Source organism: Rhipicephalus sanguineus, chromosome 1 (genome assembly GCF_013339695.2).
Source record: "Rhipicephalus sanguineus isolate Rsan-2018 chromosome 1, BIME_Rsan_1.4, whole genome shotgun sequence".
In the NCBI taxonomy this organism is placed as follows: domain Eukaryota; kingdom Metazoa; phylum Arthropoda; class Arachnida; order Ixodida; family Ixodidae; genus Rhipicephalus; species Rhipicephalus sanguineus.
Genome location: NC_051176.1, coordinates 296,687,969 through 296,712,788, shown reverse-complemented (window position 1 = coordinate 296,712,788; position 24,820 = coordinate 296,687,969). Strand labels below are relative to the sequence as shown.

At 44.1% G+C, this 24,820-nt stretch overlaps 2 protein-coding genes across 2 annotated transcripts in view; one reads left to right on the top strand and one right to left on the bottom strand.

Moving 5' to 3' along the window:
* The window catches only part of LOC119379318 (ovotransferrin), a 41,935-nt gene extending 24,901 nt beyond the window's left edge, over positions 1 to 17,034 (top strand). Inside the window, exons 6-9 of the mRNA XM_037648597.2 lie at positions 1,526 to 1,629; positions 2,154 to 2,293; positions 11,892 to 12,007; positions 16,182 to 17,034. Coding sequence (XP_037504525.1) covers positions 1,526 to 1,629; positions 2,154 to 2,293; positions 11,892 to 12,007; positions 16,182 to 16,987 — 1,166 coding nt within the window. The 3' untranslated portion in view covers positions 16,988 to 17,034. The remainder of the gene's footprint in view (positions 1 to 1,525; positions 1,630 to 2,153; positions 2,294 to 11,891; positions 12,008 to 16,181) is intronic.
* Positions 17,035 to 21,862: 4,828 nt separating this feature from the next.
* On the bottom strand, positions 21,863 to 24,750 carry LOC119379319 (ATP-dependent DNA helicase DDX11). Its single transcript, XM_037648598.2, has one exon. The coding sequence runs from the start codon at positions 24,710 to 24,712 to the stop codon at positions 22,088 to 22,090; it is 2,625 nt and encodes an 874-aa protein (XP_037504526.1). The 5' UTR covers positions 24,713 to 24,750; the 3' UTR covers positions 21,863 to 22,087.
* Positions 24,751 to 24,820: the final 70 nt, after the last annotated feature.

Here is a 24,820-nt window from a genome sequence, read left to right as displayed (position 1 = left end):
ATCCCAAGCAAATGCTCAGGTATCAAGTGCTATTCTACCCGTGGAAAACTTCGCAATACAGCGCAGGCAACAGTCGCCAGAAAAGTGTATGAAAACAAGCATAACAGGAAGCGTTTTTGTGTGCGTTTCCAGTGCAGGCACAAAGTTGCCAGAGAACGGAAAACGCTGGCATAGCACCTGCTAAAGGCCAGTGTAAGGAAGGCTATGTGTCAAGTCCGTTCTGAGGCAGAATGTTTAAAGTGTTCTAACGGTATGCGGACCACTGAAACCTGATTTTCTTTCAAACTAAGCATTTCCTTGGCACAAAACAGGTACTACGAGGTTTCTGGAACTCTGTTTCAACAATTCATGTTGACTGTTCTTTGGATTTCGTTCTAAGAGCCCCGTGTGGCTAAAATTTGCCTAAAATCTACCGTGGACCCTCTCACAACCTCAGTGTTGCTTTTGGACAGAAACCCCATCAGAGAAACACAAGCCAGTGATTCAGTCAATGAAAATTTTATTTGTGCGTGCTCAAATATATTTCAAGATCGGGGCACAATTTGGTTTAACTTAGGCAGGCATAAAGAAACAGTACTTAAGTCAATACTTGATCTTTTATGCCTTGAAAATGTTGTGTCTGTTTTTTATGTTAAACTTGGCTCAAATGTAACTAAAACAAAACCTATGCTTGTGCCTCTTGTTCATAAGCGAAAGGATAGGCTTTCTTCCGTGTACTAGAGTGTAAATTGAGAACCAGTAAATAATACAGAATCATTCTAATCAATAGCCTGTGCATAACAATGCCTTTATTAATTTCAAATTATTAGGGATGTGCGAATAGTAAATTTTAGGTTCGAAGCGAATTCGAAGCAAATAGTGATTTTGTCGAATAATTTCGAATAGAATAGTTCGAATGGTATGTATCACATATAAAGAAAAATGAGCATATTTGTCGTGACCCAACTAACCCGCACAATATTTTTAAAGATTGGAACAAGGCATGTGTGAATGTAACTTCTTTGGTTCGTAGTAAAGTGGAAGGAACTTTGGATAGTAGCAGGATCTCAATTTCAGTAGGATGCTAGTGATAACCACTAAAATACATTACGTTTAAAATTTGCTAGTCTTATTGCATATAAGCCTGTATAACAAGCCTATAAACTTAAAAAATAATTAATCGATATGAGGGTAATATGTTCATTTAACCTTGAAGTGGGGCTTCGCGGCAGTGCGGGGTTTACCTGGACGGGTGTTTTCACGGCATAGCACTCCTACGGTGCAGTGAAACCACCTTTGCAGGGGGGTTACATGCAGTCTAATACACGCCTATTCATTTATTTCGAATAATTTAAATTCGTGTCAATGCAAATTCAAATACTTTAATATTTGTTCGAATATTTGAAGTGCTCGAATATTCGCACTCGGCTATAATTTAGCCTTTCTTTCTCTTTTTCTTCTATTTTTTAGAGAGATTTGGTATTATGTTTGAGAAAGTTTTCCCTCTGGTTGTTTCTCACCCCAAGTCTCAAAATTGTTCTTGCAGGGAGGCATGTGGAGCACTTCACAAAACTGCGCAGATGCCCTGTCCCTCCTGCTGTGCTTTGTGTGGTTTCAGAAAAGGAGATGGAGAAATGCCATCGCATGAGGGTTAGCTTATTGTGTCCTTCCCAGTGCATGTAACTTTATTGAGCCTTGTTTGCATGGAATGCATTCAGTGGCAGTGTGGCACCTTCCTCCTGCCACTAGGATCTCTTTGTTATTTTCCCATTATGCAGGTGGAGCAACTTAACATCACCAAATATTACCATTGACCTTAGCAAAGATGAGCAAGGATATAGCTTTTAGACAAAAAATACTTTCTTTTTAAACATTGAATCGAGGGGCCTACCAGAAACCTCACAGTAAACTCCTATTGTAGTTTTGCTGGTTATTCTTATCCATGAATGCACAAGGGCTAAGGCAGAGTTTTGTTTATATCATGTGACAGCTCACAGCCTGCGTAAATAATTTATATGAAAAGTCATCTGAAAGCTGCTCAAAATTGAATGGCAAGTGGTGTATTATGTGCATTATAAGCTATTATGTAGCTTGTTTGCATGAATTTGTATGCCAGTATTGTCTACATATGTGTGGTGCACCTCTGTGTGCCAACCTTTTTGTTATCCTTGCAGACGGCCTTCAAGTCTCAGATGCTGAAGCCAGACCTTAACTGTGTGCGCAGCCATAGCCACCTGGGTTGCATGCATATGATAAGAGATGGCCTTGCAGACCTTGTTGTTCTTGAGGCTGGGGACATATATCGAGCTGGACAGTAAGCATCCTATTTTCCCTCTGGTCTTTGGCCTTCCATTGTTAGTCTAATGCATGTGATGCATTTGTCACAAGGCTACCTAATATCACTGAGGTAAGGACATTTTGCTGTTAGGGCACACTGTGAGGCAAAAAGGGATATACAGTCAGCTTCCTTAAGGCCAAACCCCATATGCGCGAAAATGCACGCGACAGCGACGAGCAATGCTATGAGCGATGAAACGAGCCGTTCGCGCAACGTGTCGCGTGGTCGATATCGCGCGATCGCTCTGTTTTTCAGATTTGGAATTCGTCGCTCGTCACCCGGAAGTGCTGTGCTCAAGCAGCCAATAGCAAAACACCGGAACAAGATGCATCAGCGACATACTGCTGATTGCCGCCACTTTCTTATCGACGCGCATCAACAACAACGTTCATCAACATGGCCAATGGCGACGAGCGCAACGTTGACGTTGTTGAACGCGAACGTGCGTTACGGGACCTCAGGGACGGGAACTACAAGTCCCATGCCGTCTGTAGCGTGGCTTGGCGGCACGTAGCAGCAGTAATGGGATCGAAAAAAAATGCTGCAAGACAATGATAAACATTTTATGTACAATTATGCAATGAAACGTCGTATTTTACATTGTATACCGCTGACAACGGGCCACTTTTGGTACGAGTAAACGCCCTCATGCCAGCAACAGCGGAGATCGCTCGCCAAAGCCATCGTGTGAATGACCACTTGCGCGAAGACGATTTACGTCGCGTCGCTCATCGCTGTTGCGTGCATTTTCGCGTATATGGGGTTTGACCTTTAAAGGAGTATAGACACCAAAGTCTTCTATTATCATTTTATTTTTTTATGTGGAAAGCTGTTTATTAGGGACCCTGATCACAACCGGCAAGTGCATGATAGCATCCCCAGTAATTTAACATTACACAATTTACATGGGACGCCCCGCCACGGTGGTCTAGTGGTTATGGCGCTTGACTGCTGACCCGAAGGTCACGTGATCGAATCCTGGCCGCGGCGGCTGCATTTTCGATGGGGGCGAAAATGTTTGAGCTCCGTGTACTTAGATTTAGGTGCACGCTAAAGAACCCCAGGTGGTCGAAATTTCCGCAGCCCTCCACTACGGCATCCCTCTTAATCATATCGTGGTTTTGGGACGTTAAACCTCAGATATTGTTATCACTACAATTTGCATGGCACATCTGACGATTTTAAAAATTTCTGCCAGGTGGTGAAAAATCTCCAAGTGACGACTTGTGAATAAGTATCACGTGAAAGCAGCATCATGTGGAGTACCAAAGCAGTGACATTGGCAAACCGATGTGGCGTCTGCTACCTTTCACACATGCACCTTCGCTTTGCGGCACCAGTACCACCGAAACATGCAGCTGAGTCTCTCGGCAATGAGACCATTTGTCATTGCTATTATCATTCAATGAATTCGACCATGTGTGTCTGCCCAGAAGGGAGCAAGTCGAGGTGGAAAACCATTTCATTTTTTATCCCTCATCATCAGACACTGAAATACACATGGTCACGGTGGTTTGATGGTTATATTTCATTAAAATTGTCATCATAATTTGGTGTACACATCTCCAACATCACGTCTTTTGCTGTTCTCTCCTGACCTTTTGCTGATGGTTATCGCGACAAGTCTGGAAGAGGAACCACACTTCGTTTCTATACTTCAAAATTCAAATAAATTATCCTTAAGCTGTGTGTTCTATATCAAAATTCGTCGCAGCATTTCTTGCAAGTACACAAAGCTCCTTCTGTAGTCAGTTTGCCATCTGATTTTGGTGTCTACACTCCTTTAATTCTACCTTGATGTAACCATTGAAATTGTTATTATTTCTTGGTGGGAAAAGACAAGACAGAAGAAATCTCCATGCCCACCACTGCTTCATTTGGCCCTATGTAACTGATGTGCACCTGATTTTGTAACAAAAAATGTAGCTTCCCTCTAACTCCAGTATTAAGAAAGGAAAGTGAAACCTACCGAGTTTTAGCTTTTAAGAATGAAAGTTTACTTACACCTGTCAGTGATTCCACTCCTGCGCCAACTGCGCCAAAGTGTGCCAAATTGGATTTACTGTGCCATCGTGATAATATTGACGGAAATTACATGAAACTGCCTCAGAGTCTCGGGTTTGGGGGCGTCCGTTACAGGCAATTGCACCGTCAGCGCGTCAAAACATGTGCAACTTGATCTTGGGGGCCACCAAAGTCACAACCACGGATCAAAAATTATTCCGCTGAATGAACAGCGCTCGCGTGTGCTTCCCGAGTAAGCCACAGTGCCAAGCATGGTGCCGGCGCAGCTTCAGTGCCGACTCAATTCAAGTCGTCTGGATGGCAAAAGGCACTCTCTTTGGAGGCTCATGACGTCTAGGCCAATCGGAGCGAAAAAGTGTGTGGTGGCGATTCATCGTCAGACATTGTCTGTTCCAGAAACGCTGCTGGTAGTTCGTCTCAGGCATCGCACGGCATCTAATTAAAGCAATGTTCAGTAATAACTACACTTGTGCCGCTAAAATGTCCGTAACTTCTTTTTCTGGACATTGCGGAATGAAATTTGGGAGTGCTAGCAATATATATATGGAACAATAATAAATTTTCCGTGCTTCATGTCCATGGAAGAGCATGTGAACATTGGGAATGCATTGACGCTTTTCCTCAAATATACTATATCCATGGATCTTCATCCAGAAGAGCTTTTTCGTAATTCCTTCCACCAGCGCATCCGGGTTTGTAATCGCTGTTGCGGTAAATACCCCCTAAGAGGTCCTGCCCTCTAGAGCTAATGAGTGCTAGGGCCCCAAATTGAATTTTTCGCTTACTTTTCTAAAAATGTTGTCTCATTAATAAAAGCATGCCTTCTGGTCGGAGCAGCCGCAGTTCGGTTTTAGTATGTGCAGCTGTCAATAGCGGGCTCGTCCCTGACGGCCCTAGTGTCGGAAGGCCCACTGTGAAGTGGCTACGACATGTTACACATCTGCCCCTCGCTTTCCAGGGTCAATAGCTGATGGTTAAAAAAAAAAATCAGTTTTGCTTAAAGGGACCGACAACTGATTTTTCTCGACCCAGCTTTTTACGGCACGACAGGAAGCCTACCCTTCGTAGCGTTTGTAGCTGCAGTGGTTTATCCTAAAAGCACGTAGTTATTTTATAAGCTGTATTTTTCGATCTGAAAGGCTCTAAACACGCATGAAGGCTTGCTCCAGCAACGCTGAGAATTGATAGCAATGCCGCTAGCCCTTGTGAAAGCTGTCGTTGTTCTGCTTTCGCAGGAGTTACTGTAGCTATGCTTAACCACCTTTATTTTGAGCTTTCGAGCCATTTTTGAAAATAGCAAGCTGTTACAATGAGACGATGTGGCTTTATACACCTTCTCGGTATTTGTACAGCGTTGTGCGCGCCTGCGACCAAGGTTGCCTGCGCCTGTGTCATGGATGGCTTTTCGCGGCATGGGATCACTACGCCAAGCGAAGGCAGCGCCACTTTGTTGCATACAACTAACGCAGGCCTATATGTACATTTTTATGGAGTAATATCTTTTAATATAAAGAAATTAACAATATTTCAGTACTAACAGAAAAGTCATCGAACGCATACACCAATCAACGATCACGTGACCGGCTTCATCGGACCGTGTATGATTTTGCCGCCAGAGGCGCCGCGACTTTCAATGAAGAAATAAAAATATAAATCCGCCTCTCATGATATAAACAGGGTTGGTTTGAGTCAATGCGACGGACAATCTTTCCATCAGTGCAGTCATCTCATTTCATGTTCTGGGCAGTTGTCGGTCCCTTTAAGAGTGAAGCAATGAATGCGATACCAACAAATTGTATTGTTTTATGAAGTAAGGCTAGCAGCTAACTCTTTTGGATCCGATCTCTCGTAACTCAGCAAAACGCTGGTTTAAGGGAATATGGCCACTCCAGGGTCTGAAGCAGTTTTCGTGCTATCATTTCTCTAAACGCGAAGTAAGCATTGAGAGCAGAGTAAGTTTCCGAGCTGTGTACTGATGCCTTGAGATAGCGCACGCGCCAGCGACTGCGCTCTTCGAACGACGCAGCCCCTCCCCTCCCCTCCCCTGGCGTTCTTTCGTGCTCCTTACGAAAGACGGGTGGGTAGTTTCCTCTCTGTTTGATGAGCAATCGACAACAGGTCTCGCATGCAGGTGATGTTATCGCATGCACCCTCTGTGCGATGGAAACGGCCAGTTCGTTTCATCTCTACTTCAGCCACATTCATCGCCAGCACTCACGAGCTTTTACTCGTGAGTAGAACATACGATGCGCGGGTGATGTTATCATTTCAGCGATTCCACTCCTGCGCCAAAGTGCGCCAAATTCTATTTACTGCGCCATCCTGATAACATCGACGAAAATTGCGCCAAACTGCGCCAGAGTCTGAGCTTTGGGGGCGTCTATCACCGGTATTCGCACTGCCGGCGCGTCAAAACGTGCAGCTTGATCTTGGGGCCACCAAAGTCGCAACCAAGAATTATGCCGCTCAATAAATAGCGCTCAGGCGTGCGTCTCAAGTAAGCCATGATGCCAAGCACGGTGTTGACGCATCTTCTATTGCGCAAGTCGGCTCGACAGCAAAACGCGTTCTCCGCAGAGGCTCGTGACGTCTAGGCCTATCGGTATCGAGAAAGTGTGGCAGCGATTCATCGGTGGACGTCGTCTGTTCCACAAACACTGCTGATAGCGCGTTGGAAGCGTCGCACGGCACGTAAGGAAAACAATGTTAGTAATAACTACATGCGTGCCGCTAAAATGTCTGTCACTTCTGTTTCTGGACATCGCACAATGAAATCTGGGATTGCTGGCAATAAATATATGGAACAATATCGAATTTTCCGTGTTTCGCGTCTATGGAAGAGCACGTGAACGGTGGGAACGCGTTGACACTTTTCCTCACATATACCTTATCCATGGATCTTCATCTAGAACAGCTTTTTCGTAATTCATTCCACCAGCGCATCCAAGTTTGTAATCACTCTGCAGTAAATACCCCCTAAAGGCTCTGCCTTTTCGAGCTCGTGCGTGCTAGGGTTCCAATTCGATTTTTTTTGTTGCTTTTTTAGAAACATCTCATTAATATAAGCATGCCTCCTGGTCGGAGCAGCCGCTGTTGTGTTTTAATATGCGCAGCTGTCAGTAGCGGGACCACAGTGAAGCCCACAGTGAAGCGGCTACGCCATGTTACACGTCCGCCCCTCGCTTTCCAGGGTCAATAGCTGACGGTTAAAAAAACTCACAGTTTCGCTTAAGGGCAAAGCAATGAGTGCGATACCAACAAATTGTATTGTTATATACAAAGTAAGGCTAGCAGCTAACTCTTTTGGATCCGATCTCGCGTAACTCAACAAAACGCTGGTTTAATGGAATATGGCTGCTCCAGGAACCGAAGCCTTTTCGTGCTGTGAGTTCTCTAAACACAAAGTAAGCGTTGAGAGTACAGCAAGTTTATACGAGCCGTCTGCTGATGCCTCGAGATAGCGCGCGCACAAGCGACTGCGCCCTTCGAACGATGCGCCCCCCCCCCCCCCTCCCCTCCCCTGGCGTCCCTTCATGCTCCTTACGAAAGACGGGCGGGGTGTTTCCTCTCTGATGAGCAATGGAGGGCAGGCCCGCACCGGGGAGATGTTATCGCATGTGTTCTCCGTGCGACGGAAACGGCCAACTCGTTAATCTCCGCTTCAACCGCGTTCGTCGCCAGCGCTTGCGAGCTTTAACCTGTGGCTAGAATGCGCGGGGTGATGTTAGCCATTTGGACTTTATACGGAAAATTACGCTGACGACGATGGCAAAAACCCGTCGAGAGTGTCCATATAATTGCTGTGACAATAAAAATTTTAAAAATAAGGAGCCATTCTACTCTGTGAAGTGCATGATACGCGCCCAGCAAAACATTTTATTAAGTTACCTTTCTTCTAAAGTGGGCCCCTTTTTTTATGTCCCTTCACTCGTCAACGATCCAGCTTTTTTGGTAAGCCACATTGCTGTTGCTTCGTGAGCGCTCGTGTAGTCGTCTTGTATTCTTGTGTCTCGTCCGTTCGCGCTCGGTCTATTACAGAATGAACCAACGTGCCCCACAAAACATTTTATTAAGTTACCTTTCTTCTACAGCGGGCCCTGTTTTTTATGTCCCTTCACTCGTCAGCGATCCAGCTTTTTTGGTAAGCCACATTGCCGTTGCTTCGTGAGCGCTCGTGTAGTCGTCTTGTATTCTTGTGTCTCGTCCGTTTGCGCTCAGTCTATTACAGAATGAATGAACGCGCCCAACAAAACATTTTATTAAGATCAACACATCGATCGAGAAGAAAAAGAACCTGGCTTTCGCCTTGGAGTTGTCTTAGGGGGGTGCATTAGGCAAAAATGTTTGAGGCCCGTGTACTTAGATTTAGGTGCACATTAAAGAACCCCAGGTGGTCGAAATTTCCTGAGCCCTCCACTATGGCGTCTCTCATAATCATATCGTGGTTTTGGGACGTTAAACCCCAGATATTATTAGGGGAATGCTTAGGGACAATGTGACTCTTTTGCATTGAGGCACTGCTGTACGTCATGGCGTTTGTCTACCACGTCTGCTAATAACCACATGTATGTACTATTTAGAGTGTTATTTCATAAACTACAGTTTTATTGATCCGGTATTCTGTTTACTTGCCAGTGTCGAAAATAAACCGAAGAGTTCACTCAGCTGCATGAGCCCTTATTTTTTCATTATCGAGTGAAGTATGGAGTCCTCCTGAGATGATTTTTTCCATGAGATTTGCAATGAATCAAAATATTTCAAGCTCTTCATAAGAGCTTCATAATAATTATTTAGATGCTTGAATGTTAATGCAATTTGCTTCTCTAGTGCACTCCAGGATGTAAGCTACTCCAAAGTGCTCCCAGATGCAAAATTATCTGCTCCAAAGTGCTCCAAGATGAAAATTTTTGCTGCTCCAAAGTGCTCCAAAATGGAAATTTTGCTGCTGAAAGAATTGCTCCAAATCAGAAGTCCTTGGTAGCATCACTGCAATTAGGACTTTAAACAGAAAATGACTGCAATGATGACGCCAGTGGCTACGGCAAAAACCCATCAAGAGTGTCCATGTACTTGAAAAAAGAAAACAACTTGAGGAGCCATTCCACTCTCTGAGGTGGATGATCAGCGAAGCTGTTAAGCGCACGGCACAGAGGTGACATAGTGGATGCCAGTTTGGTATGTAAGGCCAGGCTGTCAACGTTCAATACGCAATATTAATGCGAAAGCCTTAGATGATGAAGAATAATATGGTGAACTTCTTGGCTAGTTGGTTGAACATCTCGTATAAGGAAACCGCGCGGTAAAAATGAAGACGCAGCATAGGAATTAGGGGTGTGTGAATATTCGAAATTTCGAATATTTTTCTAATAGTGTTTGCTATTCGAACTTTCCAAAGACAAATGCAGTCAACGTCCAGTTGAAAGTGGTCCCTTCAGATTTTCAATATGCTTCACCTCATTACACTCTCGTATTGCGGCAAAGCTGCCTTTCAAGCTCCGTTACGGTCGAACTTGGCCAAGAGACAAAGTCCGGTTGGAAGTGTTCCCTAGATTTTCATGTGCTTCACCTCATCACACCCTCGTATTGCGCCAAAACTGCCTTTCAAGCTCCGCTACGGTCGCAAATATATTAACTCAAGAAAACGCTGGTTCCAATATGGAGATGAAAGATGTGGCAGACTTGGGGGCTCAATTATGCTGTTTTGGACCTGAAATTTGGGCAGGAAGTCCGAAAAATCTGACGCCGAAGCTTTTTAGCATTCAAAATTTCAGATGTTCTTATATATTGACGTCTACGAGGCAGATTTGGAACTTCGGACTTGAAGGGAGCACACCCTTGTCCGCCAAATCATTGGCCTTCCACAGCAGTTGAAAGAGGAGGAGAGGTTGAGGAAATGGCATCCCTGCCTATCACGTGTAAAGTGTTGTAGGCAACACTTTGGTTGCACCAAATCATGTACATAAATACAATTCGGCCTCTACATTGCCTCACTCTTGATAAGGAAGACAAATATGAAATATGACCCCACCAGCGCTTCATCAACTTAGCGAAAAGAAACACTTTCATGTTGCTATCTCACAAGAACATACTTAGGGATTCTCTGCAACTTTTTCTGTGATTTCACTTCGAATTATTCGAAAAATATTTGAGAAATATTCGAAAATTATTCGAAAATATTCGATTCTATTCGCACTCAATCCTTATTATTCGAATTCGCTTCGCACCCAAAATTTTGCTCTTTGCACAGCTCTAATAGGAATGAATGTGGTGCGTTGTTCGTTCCTATGCTTCATCTTCGTTTTTACCGCGCTGTTTCCTGATACAAGATGAAAAATAAAACAGCACTTAAGACTGGACAAGGTGAAGACACAGACACTGCGCTGATATTTATTTATTTTTTTTTCCCTGCATTAAAGAACACAGAAAGGCTCAGACCCTTTATCGCTTTCACAGTCTTCGCCAAAGTAGTTGGTCCCACTTCGTCGCACAGTTTTGCCACTTGCGTCCTCACTCTTGCTCCATTGACGGCGGGGAGCTCCATGAAGTTCTTTCGGATGGCCTTGCTGTCTTAGACGTGCTTTGGCATCAGCAGAAACCCTCCTTCCTTACCAGACTGGAGAAGCTTTACATCTGCTCTTCGTAGGCTGGCAACGCCGACACTTGACCGCTGTCCGGCCGTCTTAATGTCTTGTGGAAGGCACTCAACTCCCTTCTGGACGAGTCGACCAACTTCGTCGTCATTTGCTCGGCCAACGGTGCTTCTTACGAGGCCAAGCAGCTCAACCTTGTCAAGGCTTAGATGCTCGCAGAATTGTGGTCCTTTTTATAGCACCTTTTTCACCCCGGCAGGAACAGCGACGTCTCCAAGGATGATGACCTCTTGTCCTGGTGGCGTTTGTTGGTTATCACCAACTGGTGATACTCCCAAGACTCCCAACTGATACTTGAATATGATGCTTAGTGCAAGAGGATTTTCAGTTACATGTTGCAGTCACACGTTCGCTTGTGGCTGCTATCACGTTTCCGGCCATCGCCACTCTTGTGCCGAAGGTGTAGTCATTGTCTGGCCGGCATCTGTAAGTGAAAATGCAAAGTATATTTTGCGGTAGAGTGTGGCGTAAGCCACACCTTGAGTTGTGGGGCTCACTTTGAACCTGGAGGCATATGATGAGCCACGATGACGTGGGCCAATCAGCAAATACATCTCTCTCCACGGCCGTTATGCTGGTGTTAGCAATAACTGGTGCAGCCACTAGCTGTTGCGATAATATCTTTTCTAGACAGCATTAACAGTGTGTCATATTTCTCTCAGTTTGGATCATAAACTGGCACATTTTTAAAAATCCGTGAATTTAAGTTGACTACTATAGTTTGGTGCGTGGGCATTCAAAAAAAAAGAAACTATCGGCCTAGATTCAAGTAAATACGATACTTGGCAGAGTAACGTGCTTTGCACCCTCTGCCTTTTCTTGGGACACAATATGTGAAATGCTAACTAGTCGTGAAACATACTGCTGTACCTTAATTTCATATGTTTTATTCTCTACAGTTCCTTTGGCCTCATTCCAATCATCACCGAGCAGTACAATTTAGATGAGCCGTACTATTATGCCGTAGCTGTGACACTCCAAGGGGACAAAGAGACCGATTTGTTGTACCTGAAAGGCAAGTATCAATTCATGAATTTTAAGACTGCAAATGGTAATCTTCCCTACATGGTCATTTTAGTATAGCGCAACACCATTAATCAAACTTTTACTGCATTGCAGAAGAAAAAATGTGTTAGCCCTAAAGACGTATCATCCAAGCATTCTGCCAAGCATTCAAATTTACTTCAGTTGCTTAACTGACGTGTGGGAATAGTTAAATTTTTTACCAAAATTAGATTGAAATTCATTGGTGTCAGAATGATAAATCTTGAATTGGAACTATAATGTAAAAACTTTCCTTAAGAGCACCTTTAGTTTACCCTTCAGGTACGAAGAAGCTGACATGGTTGAAACGTGCACACACACACACACATTGCAGTTAGCTATGTGAAGTTTGAATCAGTGAGAGGGTAAAAAGTAATTAATGAGGTAAAATTTCTTGATTTGAAATTTGCAGTACAGCAAAAGGTACAAAAAATTTGTAAAAGCAAGCATAGGCGTGCGCAGGGTTCCCCATCAGGGGGGGGGCAAAGGTTCATTGCAGCGCCCCCCCTCCCCCTTCATCCTACTAAGTCAATGTACGAGGCAGATTTCGTGCCCCTCCCACCTCTTATGTGACTAGGGTTCATTGCAGCGCCCCCCCCCCCCCCCCGCCCCTCCTGTGCGCATGCCTATGGAAGCAAGGACATGGTGCTGTGTGTGCAAGTGCGTACATTTTAGTATGTGTGTGCAGGGGCGTAGGCAGAAATTTTTTTCGGGGGGGGCACCTCCTTGATCTGTAGTGGGGACGAGCAGGCAGATGTGGTCGAGTGTCATTTTCTGCTCTGTATGCTATGGCAAAAAAAAATTTCGGGGGGGGGGCACGGGCCCAGGTGTGCCCTAACGTGGCTACGCCCCTGTGTGTGTGTACTGAACTAGCTAATGAATCTCATAATGGAAACTGGGGAAATAAAGGATAGTCTTGATTCTTGCATGGCACAACTGGGGAGCATAGCAGAATGAAGAATTGTATTCATTTGTAATACAGGGTGTCTACCGACCGGGAAAACCGGGAATTCTCAGGGATTTTGGGTAGTCTGGAAATTCTCAGGGAAAACTCAGGGAAATTGTCCTCCCATCAGGGAAAAGCCACAGTATCTTTATTGAAAGGCGACGAAAGTCGCGGTAGCGCTTGCTCGATATTTTGTGAACGCATTTTTCAAATCAAACGGCCGCTGCGGCTGCGGGGAAGTGGCGCACCTTGATGCTGTCATCGCCTTCGGAGCGATGAAGTGGGAGGGAATCCGGCGTGGCATGCGGGAACCGCGAACCACGACACATCGTATCACGCAATGTTGTCAGGATGTTCTGGGAGTACGCGGTGTAGTTCTGTAATCTTTCTCGCGCGTGCTGTGCGTTAGCGCCCGATATGGTGTTTTTGTTATCGCCACGTGTCAAGTAACAAGAATGATTAGTTGTAGAAGCGGTAGCAGTAGATGTAACGAGCTTGAGTTATCTTGCAAGCGATCACGATCGCGCAGGAAGCGGATGTCTTCGACAAGGCTCGTATCTGGCGAGAAAAAGGACGCTTGTTGGCTGTTATCGGAGAGCTCACTCGCTCTGATCCCGAGCTTCAAAGATGCTATTTAGGACTCCGTGAAGAATACAATAAATTTCCAGGCGAGAGCTAGCGTAACTAACGGGCCCATTCACAGCAAGTGAAAGCTTTTTTATTTCTTTTTTCCCCGATGAGGGCACTGCTGAAACAAGTTTTAGGCAGTCGACTGAAATTTTTTGGGGCTGCAGCTGGCAATTACCAGCCACACCACGTGGGTGTTTGCTACAAAGCCGAATTACAAAACTTTTCAGAGCCATGGCATAGCGGCGACCGAAATTCGCGACACCGGCACGGGTCCTACATGCTCGATTCGGCGCGCGATGTCGGAAAACAGTAACGTACGTTTCCACCATAATCGGATGCGCCGTAATTCAGGCTGTTGCCGTGCTTTCATGCGATCTTAGCCCGCAGATATATTGCTTTTTTTTTTTTGCGATAGCAATTATATATACACTCCGACGCGAATTTTTTGCCTTAGCCATGATCTTCCCTATCAAGTACAAATCGCGATTACATCACCCCGCGCGTCGCATGCTCCATGTGCAAGTGAAAGTGCGCGAGCGCTGCCGACGAACGGGGCTTAAGCAGAGATGAAACGAGCCGACCATCTTCTCCCCGCGATGGGCACATGGAGATGGGAGCCGGTGCGTTGGGAAGGGGGGGGGGGGGCTGGCTGCGTGAGTCCGACAGGAAGTGCGTACTTTGTACCAGCGGGCGTTGGCGCGTGCGCCGCGGTATCTTTAGTGGGGATCAGCAGACGGCTCATACCTTTGTAGGTGTTGTGCTCTAATTGCAAAACTTCCGTTGAAGCCATAGCAGTGGCAGATCCCGGGGGGGGGGGGGTAGGGGCGGTAGCGGCGATCGCCCCCCCCAAGCCAGCCCCCGCCCCCTCCCTTCAGTGCCTGTCGTCCACCTCCTTTGTCAGGCTTGCTTGTCGAGTTTGCCCCCTTTGTCAGGTTGCTTTGCCTGCCACTGTCCAAAAGGGGTAAAGAGAATCTTGTCCCTGCTCTCTACCTCTCATTGCTCTACCCTTTCCTGCTTCCCTATGCACATTTCCAACGAAGGCTTCTTAAGCACCGCCATAATCCCCTCTTGGCTGTTGTAAATATGCGTGACCCACCAAAATGCACTGCTGAGCGTTGGCTTCAGCCTTTGTACCCCCCCCCCCCCCCCATTATGTACCTGAATCCGCCCCTGAGCCATAGATCATAGATAGGGCACTTCTCTTAGTGCAGCGGCTGCGTTTCCTGAAGGAGCGAGCTGCTAGCCTATATTCATATAAAATTCCTCTTTGTTGCTATCAGATTTACTATTTTGGTCTCGCGGTAAAACTGACTCTTTTTTTTCTTACGTGGGATGGTTTTCGATGTTGTGCGCTCGTGGAGAGCAAATAGATCGGTTGGGCAACATGATAGCAAAGGCGTTGCATTGCTCTGGGCAACGCGCGAGGATTTGACAACAACCCACAGCAGCAGAACAAGCGCAATTCTACAGTGCATTAAACCCGCATTTGTTTCGTCTTTACATGTGACACTCTGGCAAGGCATCTAACTGTGATTGCTGCATCTCAGGCTCAACAAAATTGATTTTTTTTTCACGCAAAAAATAACAAAAGTTTTTTCATGTTGCTATATTAGTCGAGCATTCTTGTGGCCTTTTCAGTTTAAGATTAATCCTTCAGTAACTATGCCTTGCATGAAAGGTCGAATTTCAGTTTAACGAAGTTTCGATATAACGAAGTGAGTTGCCGCTTTTACCAACTTCGCTATATTGAGGTTTATCTGTTCTATGTACTATTCAAATGGGATTAAGTCATTTTCATTTTCTAAAATGCGTATTAGAGAGTGACATCACCGAGCGATATGGTCTCTACCCATCTTGACCTAAAACAAAGTTCTGTTTCACTCAAGGAATTTCAACAAAAAAACTCAGGGAAAACCTGGAAAACTCAGGGAATTTAAAAATGTCAACTCGGTAGACACCCTGGTAATATCAGAAATTGTTTAGATAGTCATAAACGTCAGCATTGATGTTTAACGCGCAGTATGGGTTATGAAAGGAATGATTCTGTGAATAAGCATGATCTCTATTAAACATATGAAATAATAAATAACATTGACCGAGGGTAACACCCCATCAATCTATTCTTAGGAAGGGTTTCGATTCTGTAAGCCATGGCATTCTTTTGACTAATATTTATGATTATGTGATAAGAGGGACAGCATACGGCGTAAGTCGTTGTTATTTTAAAAGACAGTTATCAGTACATATCAATCAACAGTGCTCCAAGGTTTGACGGAATAGTGTCTGGTAAGAGGTGTACATTTGCTCTCGACAGCAAACAAAGCAATATACAATGTACCAAAGATACACGAGCCCAACATACCTCTGCATCCAATAGTTAACCTTATACGGCCTCCGCTTCAGAGATCAGTGCTCGTTCATGTCCATCTCACTGTGATCAGCACTTTAATGGCTTCACCAAGCTCACAACACTCCCTCAGCAATTGGCACAGTGGTTAATCTCTCACTTTTTCACTTTTTCTTGAGAATTTTTGTGCGATGTTGAAGTAACATGCCTCTTTAATTTCAGGTAAAACTTCATGCCACACTGGCATCAACCAGGCCGCTGGATGGGTGGTGCCTCTGAGCTTTCTGATTAGTAATGAGCGCATGCGGTCCTATGGCTGTGATTCGGCTCGCTCTGCCTCGGAGTTTTTTTCCAAGAGCTGCGTGCCCGGTGCACTTTCCCGGGAATTTGTAGGCTCGGAGCGGAGCTACAAGAATCTGTGTGATCTATGCCACGGCACCAGTACTCACTTCTGCGGCCGTGATGCTTCGGAGCCCTTCTATGGCCACACGGGTGCCTTCCGCTGTCTCGTTGAGGGTGGTGGCCAAATTGCATTCGTCAAGCACACGACTGTCTTCGAAAACACGGCTGGTCGCAACAGCATGTGGTGGGCACGCAACATCATGCCTGGCGACTTCGAGCTGGTCTGTCGCGATGGCTCGCGGCAGCCACAGGACAAGTATGTCCAGTGTAACCTAGGAAAAGTGGCATCCAATGCCATTGTGACTAGCATGAACAAACCACAAAGCATGATCGACGCCTACATCAACCTCTTTGTGTATGCACAGCAGTTCTATGGCTCTAAGTACAGCGAGGATTTCACCTTCAAAATGTTTGTGTCAGAGGCTGCACATCGAGATTTGATCTTTCAAGATTCAACGCAGCAGCTAAAACCAGTACCTTTGCATAGGCGCAACTATGCAGACTATTTGGGTAGTGACTTTCTCCAAGCAGTACGTCTTGTAGACTGCTCTGGAGGCTCAAGTGGTGTTCAGATGTCCATTGCAATCATGTTGATGTGCATACTTTTTCTGAAATTCTTGGCGTAATAGTCCTTCTGCTCACTCTTGCCGATAGACTGTCTCGAGCCACTTAATGCGAAGATTACTACAAAAAGTGCTTGTATGTGTTGTGTTAAGTAGGCGATGTAACGCAAGCGTTGTCAACTCAAAGCAGGGGGAGGAGTTTTGTACTGCTAGGAATGACCAACTCTAAATTGGGTCAATGTTGGACTTCCTTTATATTGTTGTGGAGGAAAGTGGGATGTGCATTCTGATGTTTTGAGCTTTGCCTTTTAAAGGGGCCATGCAACACTTTTTGCTGAACGAATAAAAGTCAACAAGACGACAGACAAGGGACAAGGGTCCGTCATCCTCTTGACTGGTTTATTTGTTCAGTGTTATGTATCAACTGACCCAGACTTCAACCTTACTGTAACACTTTTTGAACATGATCAGAAAGTGCTGCTGATGGTAGTGAAGGCTCCTGCGAACATGTGAACCAAAACATTATAGCGCAGCACACAGCATGAAATTTAGAATTAAATTTCAAAGTCAGCTAGAAATCGCTCACTCTTCGCTTGACAAATGATGACATAAGCGAAAATGACCGCACCATAAGCACAAAGAACACGGCCATTGGCTGATTTGAACGTCGCGAGCTGCATAGTTACCACGGCCGTCGTGGGATGCTGCGACGTGTCCGTGCTGCACTCTATAGTACTAGAATTACACCCAGTATAGAATTAAACCAGCGCGCTTGCAGTCACGCTAAAAGTAAGCCGCGCATTTAAAAAAAAAAAAGAAAAGAAAAAGTGCTCGAGGTCAAGATGTGTACTGACAAATGTGTGTAGCTGCTTGCTGGTACGAATGTAGAGAAAGCACTTTAGGTGTGTGATAAATCCCTGTAACTCCACTCATCGGTTTGTGAGGCAATAAACTCCTGTATATGAAATCATTCGATGATTACGTCGAAAAGTGTTGCAGGGCCCCTTGACAGGATTGCCCTTCTTGCCATGGGCTAGTGAAGTATCTGGCCATCAGCAAGAGCTGAAAGCTCCAAGTGAAAGATGTTTTCACAGTGTTATGAATCATAATGTGCTACTTTTCGCCATTGTAATACTGTGACTGCCGAAGAGGGAATGAGCTTTCTTTTTTCTTTGTGTGCGTGAGAAAATAAGAGGAGAAATAAGCACTTCATTTTAAAGTGTTAATGAGTTTATGAAGTTTAAGAAGACTGCACTTTACAGGGCACTTGTCAACAGAATCATTTGAGACTTTTATTCCTTTTTTTTGTCATTACTTTTTTAACTATTATTAATATTATTATTATTACAATTATTATTATTATTATTTCTTCACAGAAACATTGCATGAAATGCAGCGTTCAACGGAAACCTGTCTAATCAGGAGTATTCATGGCAGGGAATAACGTGCACTGATCAATCGTTAAAACAAAATAAAAGATGTTTCGGATATGCTACAGGGGCCTTGTTCATAATCTGTGAATTGTCAACAAGGCCCCGTAGCATATCTGAAACATCTTTTATTTTAACGATTAATCAGTGCTCATTATTTCCCACCAGAAACATTGCATGTAATGCTTGTTAAAAATCTGAGGTGCCTTTGTGCTCTTGTTGTTTGTTGTACACATATCCTGGTGCCCTTTCTCTGCCTTCATCCCCCCACCCCCTTCCAAAAAAAAAAAGATTTTAATCTCTCTTTTTCTCTTTTCAACTTTTTTCTCCCCGGTTATTTGACCAAATGGGACCCTAATGAGTGCATTCCTGAGGGACTGTGATGACAAGAAAGAAAAATGTGTCATCCGTTTGTTTGGAGCTTAACAGTGCACTATGGTGACACTTATTTTATGGGTCTGAAATGGAAGCGTTACAGCAATAATACCAAATGTTTCATATAACTGAAACTTTAGAAAGATGGTATGTTGTACATAGTTAAAACAAACAGCATGTTTTGGGAAGTTCACTATTTTATAGTGTGGCCTAGGTACATAGCTATTAAATATTAGTTATTAAACACAAAAGAAAAGTTATGCTGCCTGTCAGTGGCATAGCCAGGGGTCTGTTTGGGCGATCAACTCCCTCCCTTTCAAACAAATGCAATTTGTACGTGTATGTTTATGCATACACATGGAAACACACACATGAACATGCATCCCCCTCCTTTTCTGAAATAATTTCTGGCTATGCCCCTGCTGCCTGTACTTTTAATTGTGACATGGTGACCTACATTTTTAACTATAAATCCAGTAGTGCTGAGTATTTGCAATCCAGTGTTGAATAGACTACTCATATTGGCATTCTGAAAACAAGTACTGTGATTTCGTAGCTATAAATGGTGAGCTTCAGGCAGATGACGAAAGCAAATTTGTGACAACAGGCTTTGTTTTTGCACACTTTAGACTGCTACAGTCCTAATATTTAGAAGTTATTTTTAGAGACAATTTTATTGGGGACCTTTGTGCCCAGTTCATAGAAAGAAAGGAGGTTGTGATGAAGTTGTTTACTCAATTCTTACTTTTGAGGCATGCACCACACTTGAAATTGCAGTGTGTGCTCATGGAGTGCTCATGAAGTTTCCAATATGGCGAAGTTTGTTCAGAAATATACTACTTTGTTATTTCAGGATTCAGCTGTATACAGTTCTTGACACACTTAAACTGTTTCTAGTTGGCAAATTGTTTCATAATGCATGCATTACTAACCTTGAGCAGCTGTGGAAGTTCGTATTGAAAAGTAGCCCGGTTTTGCTGTTCTGTGTTTTTAGCTTCTTATGACCAATAATCACCGCCTCTTGATTTTCTTTGGAGCATTGTTGGCATTGCGAACTATTTAGAAAAGTAAACTTTACAAATGGAAAACCAACATGTGATTGGTTTATTCTGTGTACAACATACCACCTTTGTCATAAAGTTTGTTTTAAGTAAAGTGTAACACTCTTGAATAGTGTAGTGTGCATTGATTCTTCACTATTAGAAAACCTGTTTTTTGGCATTCCCTATTGCTGACACATTTTTTGAGTGAGTGAGTAAAGACTTCATTGAATATGTCCGGCGGTATTGAGCGGGGTGGGACCACAAGCACCCCGACCTAAATCTAAAAAAAATATTGTGCATTTGTTTTGTTTGTTTTTATGTTGTTCATTAACTGTAGTCCTTTCTCATTTTACTATTTGAGGTCATCTACAGACCTCAAATGAAACTCTAGATCTGAAAATTTCCAGTGTGTTTAAGACTAACACCTACCAGGTGTATTGTGGCTGACTTGCTATAAACAGCGCTATATACAGGGTGTCTTTTTTTAGACAATGCATTTTTTTATAAAAATTCTATGAAAGTTGGGCACCTGTCGTCAGGCACGAACTCTATGTCGAGGCGAAAACTTATTGCTGCCCCTAAAATTGCATTTAAAGGAGTAACTAACAAAAACAACTTTTCTTAAACAAATGCTCTCAATAACTCAAAAGTTAATTAACAAGTTTTTTAAATTAATCATTTCAATACAACTTTACATGCAACCAAGTATTTCAGTCTGAACATAGAGTTTGTGTGCGAAGATGACAGGTCACCAACTGTCATAACGTTTTTGTAAAAAAAAAACTGTCATGCCGCACGTTACTACATTCTGTTGCCTTCCACATCTCTGCACAGTGTCGCCGTGTAGTGCACGACAGACAGGTATAATGTGCAGCATGGCCTGTGAAATGGCACTACACTTTGTTTACTGTGCAGTGACAAACACAACAGAAGCTTTGGCTGGGGAGCGTTTGATCTTGAAAGCCATCATGACGTGACCTCTCTTTGTTGGTGACATTTCTTTGCCCAGCTGGTGTGGCAGCCAACAGCAAAGTGTCATAGGCTCCCAAATTTCGTTAAACTGATAGTAATTTTGTAGCATTGCCAGTCACTGTCAATGGATCTTCAGGTTTTTTGCCTGTGCTCATACCTCTAGGACTGTTACCTGAGCCATCAAGTGCTTTTCTACCCGTTACTCTGTATGCCATTCACTTTCAGCAATGTGTGACACATACTTAACATTCCGTCCATATGTACTTTTTTTTCCCTCCAAGTTATACAGCTGATTTTATACTTTTTTAATAGTGTTGTGCAGCTTTGTACATAGAAATGGGCAATCAGTGTAGTAACAATGTTGTTCTTAGCTGTATCTGTTCATTTAGGCCCATTTTGTCTGGCACACATATTTTTATACATCTATATACACGGAATAGTGCTAATGGATTTTAATATTTGTTACGAAGCTTTGCCTTGGATTTTTTATAATTCAAGAGACCCCGTGATATATTTCTATGCATTTTTTTTTTTTTTCATTGTGGCACAATATAGCCTCTGCAACGTTGTCTTCGTGCAGTACACTTTTGGCTGTATGGTGTATGACTAGATAAGAGACTGTACTAACAATTGTATGAAGGTGCCACATTGGACCATATTGTAACTGTGTACCATTCAACTTAAGCTCGTCAGAACTGTGAAAGGTAGACATAATCGAGAATTGTTGTGCTAAAAATGTGCCGGCGTTGAAGATCACAGAACGAGACGTTGACATCATTGAGCTGGCTGCTCTTGAGGTCACCTGTGCGACCTTCAGTGAAACATAATTTACCCACAGTTGGAGTAATACTGAACTATGCTGCAATAGGATTGGTGCATTGACATCGACTAGGAACTTCATGGTTGGACAAGCAAAACAGAATTGTCCACACTGAAGTACTGGAAGTCTGCTGTAATGACATTTGCAAAATCATTGTGCCATGTTAAACTCAACAGCTTTCATGCAAAATTGTAAGCAGTTGCTAAAATGTAAGTCTATGTGTACAGAAATGTGAACGTCAACTACTGTCAACAAAACATCTCATTGTAGAATCTCAGAATGAATCGATATAAATACATCAACACCTAGAGTACTTGTGTTTATTTCTTCATCTGTGCTGCTTGCTCTTATCAAGCACAACTTCACAACAGAACCTTGTGCATGGCCTTGCAGTAAGTAAAGTATAATACACGAGTAGCACTAACATGTCCTAGGCAAACAATGGCCACTGAAAAGAGGTTTAACACAATGTTTTCAGCAAAACACTGTACAAGAAAAGCTGCTTCCCAACTTCGCAAAGGCCTCAGCCGACACTCTGCACATTCCTTCGCCCTCGGAAGAAATGCTGAATTGCTGCAAATGCTGGCGCAAATTTTGCAGGTAGGGTGAGGCTGTCCTGTATCCAGGCAGGCAGGGCTTTCGTGATGCTTTGTTTCTGGTAGCGATGGTCAAGCAGTAGTATTACAGCGTAGTCATTCTTGTGACGAATGGCTCGGCCAATGGACTGATTCACTGCTTTCATACAGACGCTTTCATAGTATGCCTGACCTGCGGTGCGCCCATCATCTGTTCGTGAGTAGGTAGCAGTCAAGAATTCCATTTTGCTTGACATTTCTGGTGCTTTAGCATTGGGAAAAGGAAGGCCAACCATAACAATGCACCGACCCATCTCATCAGAAAAATTGATGCCCTCGCTCATCTTCCCACCTACTACTGAAAAGAGGATGGCTCCCGTCATGGGTTCTGAAACAGATGTAGCTTTGGCGCATTGGCTGTACTGTGCTAGAGTGCTCTCAAGCTCTGAAGACTTCAAAGGCTCATGAAAAATATGCTTCTTCATAGAAAACTTTTCTAGGACTCCGGTGTCTTTCCACCTCTGCGAGACAGCACGTTCATACTCGTATGATGGAAAGAAACAGACAATGCCACCTGGGACAACCCTTGTCACATTAACAAGTACCCTGCCTAGTTCGTCAATCATCTCGGGGTCCATTTTGTTCTTGTAGGTAAATTCAAAGACTCTGCCTGTGGGTCCCTGACCTAAGGCTATTACGGATAGGTTTTCTTTAGCAACAACATGACCACACGAGAAATGCATGACTCGTTCTGGAGACACTCCAGCAGGAATTAGGAGTTGGTCAACAAACTCGCTTGTAGGTTGCATAGTGCCTCCAGCCAAAATAATTGAACGTGCTTCAGATGCAATATCTCTGAAATGATTGGCAGGGCTGAGGAGCAAGTACTTCAAGAATGAGTTTTCTGTGCATTTAGCCTTGTGCACCAATACTTGGCCATCATGGCGAGAGTATGAAAGTTCACGAATGAACTCCTGTACTGTTATCATAGGATTTCCAGATGCAACAAAACAGTCTTTGGCCTGCTGTGTGGATGCCTCTTCCATGGGCACGAACTGTTTTGAATTGCATTTTTTCATGGAATGAATGAAGTTGGACAGCTTTGCAGCTTGCAAGTTTTCAGGTTTTTTTGCTACTGCAACAGTGGCCTTTTTTGCAAAGGAATTAACCTTGAGGGCAATTTGACTCTGTTCCAAGTAGCGGACAACCTTGAACAAATTAATCTCTGGTATCCCAGTGTTGATCAGAAATGTAGTCGTTGTGCACATGGTTGAAACATCACTTTGCACAGCCTCCTTGCCAGGCCCCGTTAGGTAACGTATGAAGCACTTCAGTACATGAAGGACCTGCTTAATGTAGAATACATTCTTGGTGCTCATTCGGGCATGGTAGCGATTGTAGTATTCACCGAGCACACGCTGGGCATCCCTGAGGTTAGTCATCTTCAAGTTTACACTATGCAAGTCACTGATAGTTTCCAGAAGATTGTGTGCTTCATCAATGATCACAACACTGCCTTTCAGGTCAAGCTTGCATGCCTCCCTTGTTGTCTTCTGCAAAAGGATATTGTATGGAATTAGCAAAAGTTCTGCGTCTGGTGTTGCATATCGTGATGAATAGTAAGGGCAGGTTTTTTCCTTCCTTGCATGATGAACTACTTGTTCAATGTCTTGAACTTCAGTCAGAATGTCCATTGCTATGGACTCCATGGCCTGGGGCCTGTAGAAGGGGCATTTGCCCACTGTGTTTCCCTTGGTACGCTTACGTTCAGGTGACGCTGTTACCTTTGGCTTAGATGAAGCCTTCTGCATGTCCAAACAGCGATCATTTATTAATGACAGGTTACCCAGTTTCGTCACCATGTCATTGATGCACAGATTCCCTCGAGATGCGAGTGTCACAGTGCGAATATTATCGCTGTACACGGTTTTCTTCAGTTCTCTCACAAACTGTGTTAGCTGGGAATGCGTCCTGCTGCAATAAATTATTTTCGGTCCAGTCAAAGCTTCGGACACTTCATCGCCGTCAGCACCACGAGCGGTTTCGTCATCACTGTCGTAGTCGCCAACGACGTCCTCTTGGTCCTCGTTGATTTCGGCCAGCAGTCGAGCAATTGACTCTGCTTCTTTGCTTATGTCATCAGGGCCTTGCGACACACTTCTGGCTTTTGCATCTCGAGTAGCAGATCGCCTCCTCGCATCCTCTTTATGGTCTTCGTACTTCTTTTCTTTGTCCATGAGTGCTTTATACTGGCATTCAACTTCCCGCAGTCGTTGATCTACTACCATCTTCCGTGCACCTCTTGTCAACCAGTCATCCCCAGGATCGACTAATGAAGCACTCTCCTCTCGTAAATCCGCTAATTCTGTTTCCAGCGAGGTCTTTTTTGATTTCTTGCACTCGTTCAACCATGCCAGCGCTCCGCACAGAATGCTCAGAGATTTACCTGTGCCCGTTGGACTTTCGAAAATGCCGACCTTGCTTTCGCTGAGCGCTCTGTACAACGCCTCCATGAAATCGCATTGCACTGGGTATGGCTCAAAAGGAAAGTGAAAATTTACATCACACTCCATTACAACTGTTAAAGCAAACAAAATACGGTAACCCAACGGGTTTCGGCGGGTTTCGAGTCAAAGCGTTTAGCGCGCGAAAGTTTGTGCTGTCCGCATGACGTCAAAAAA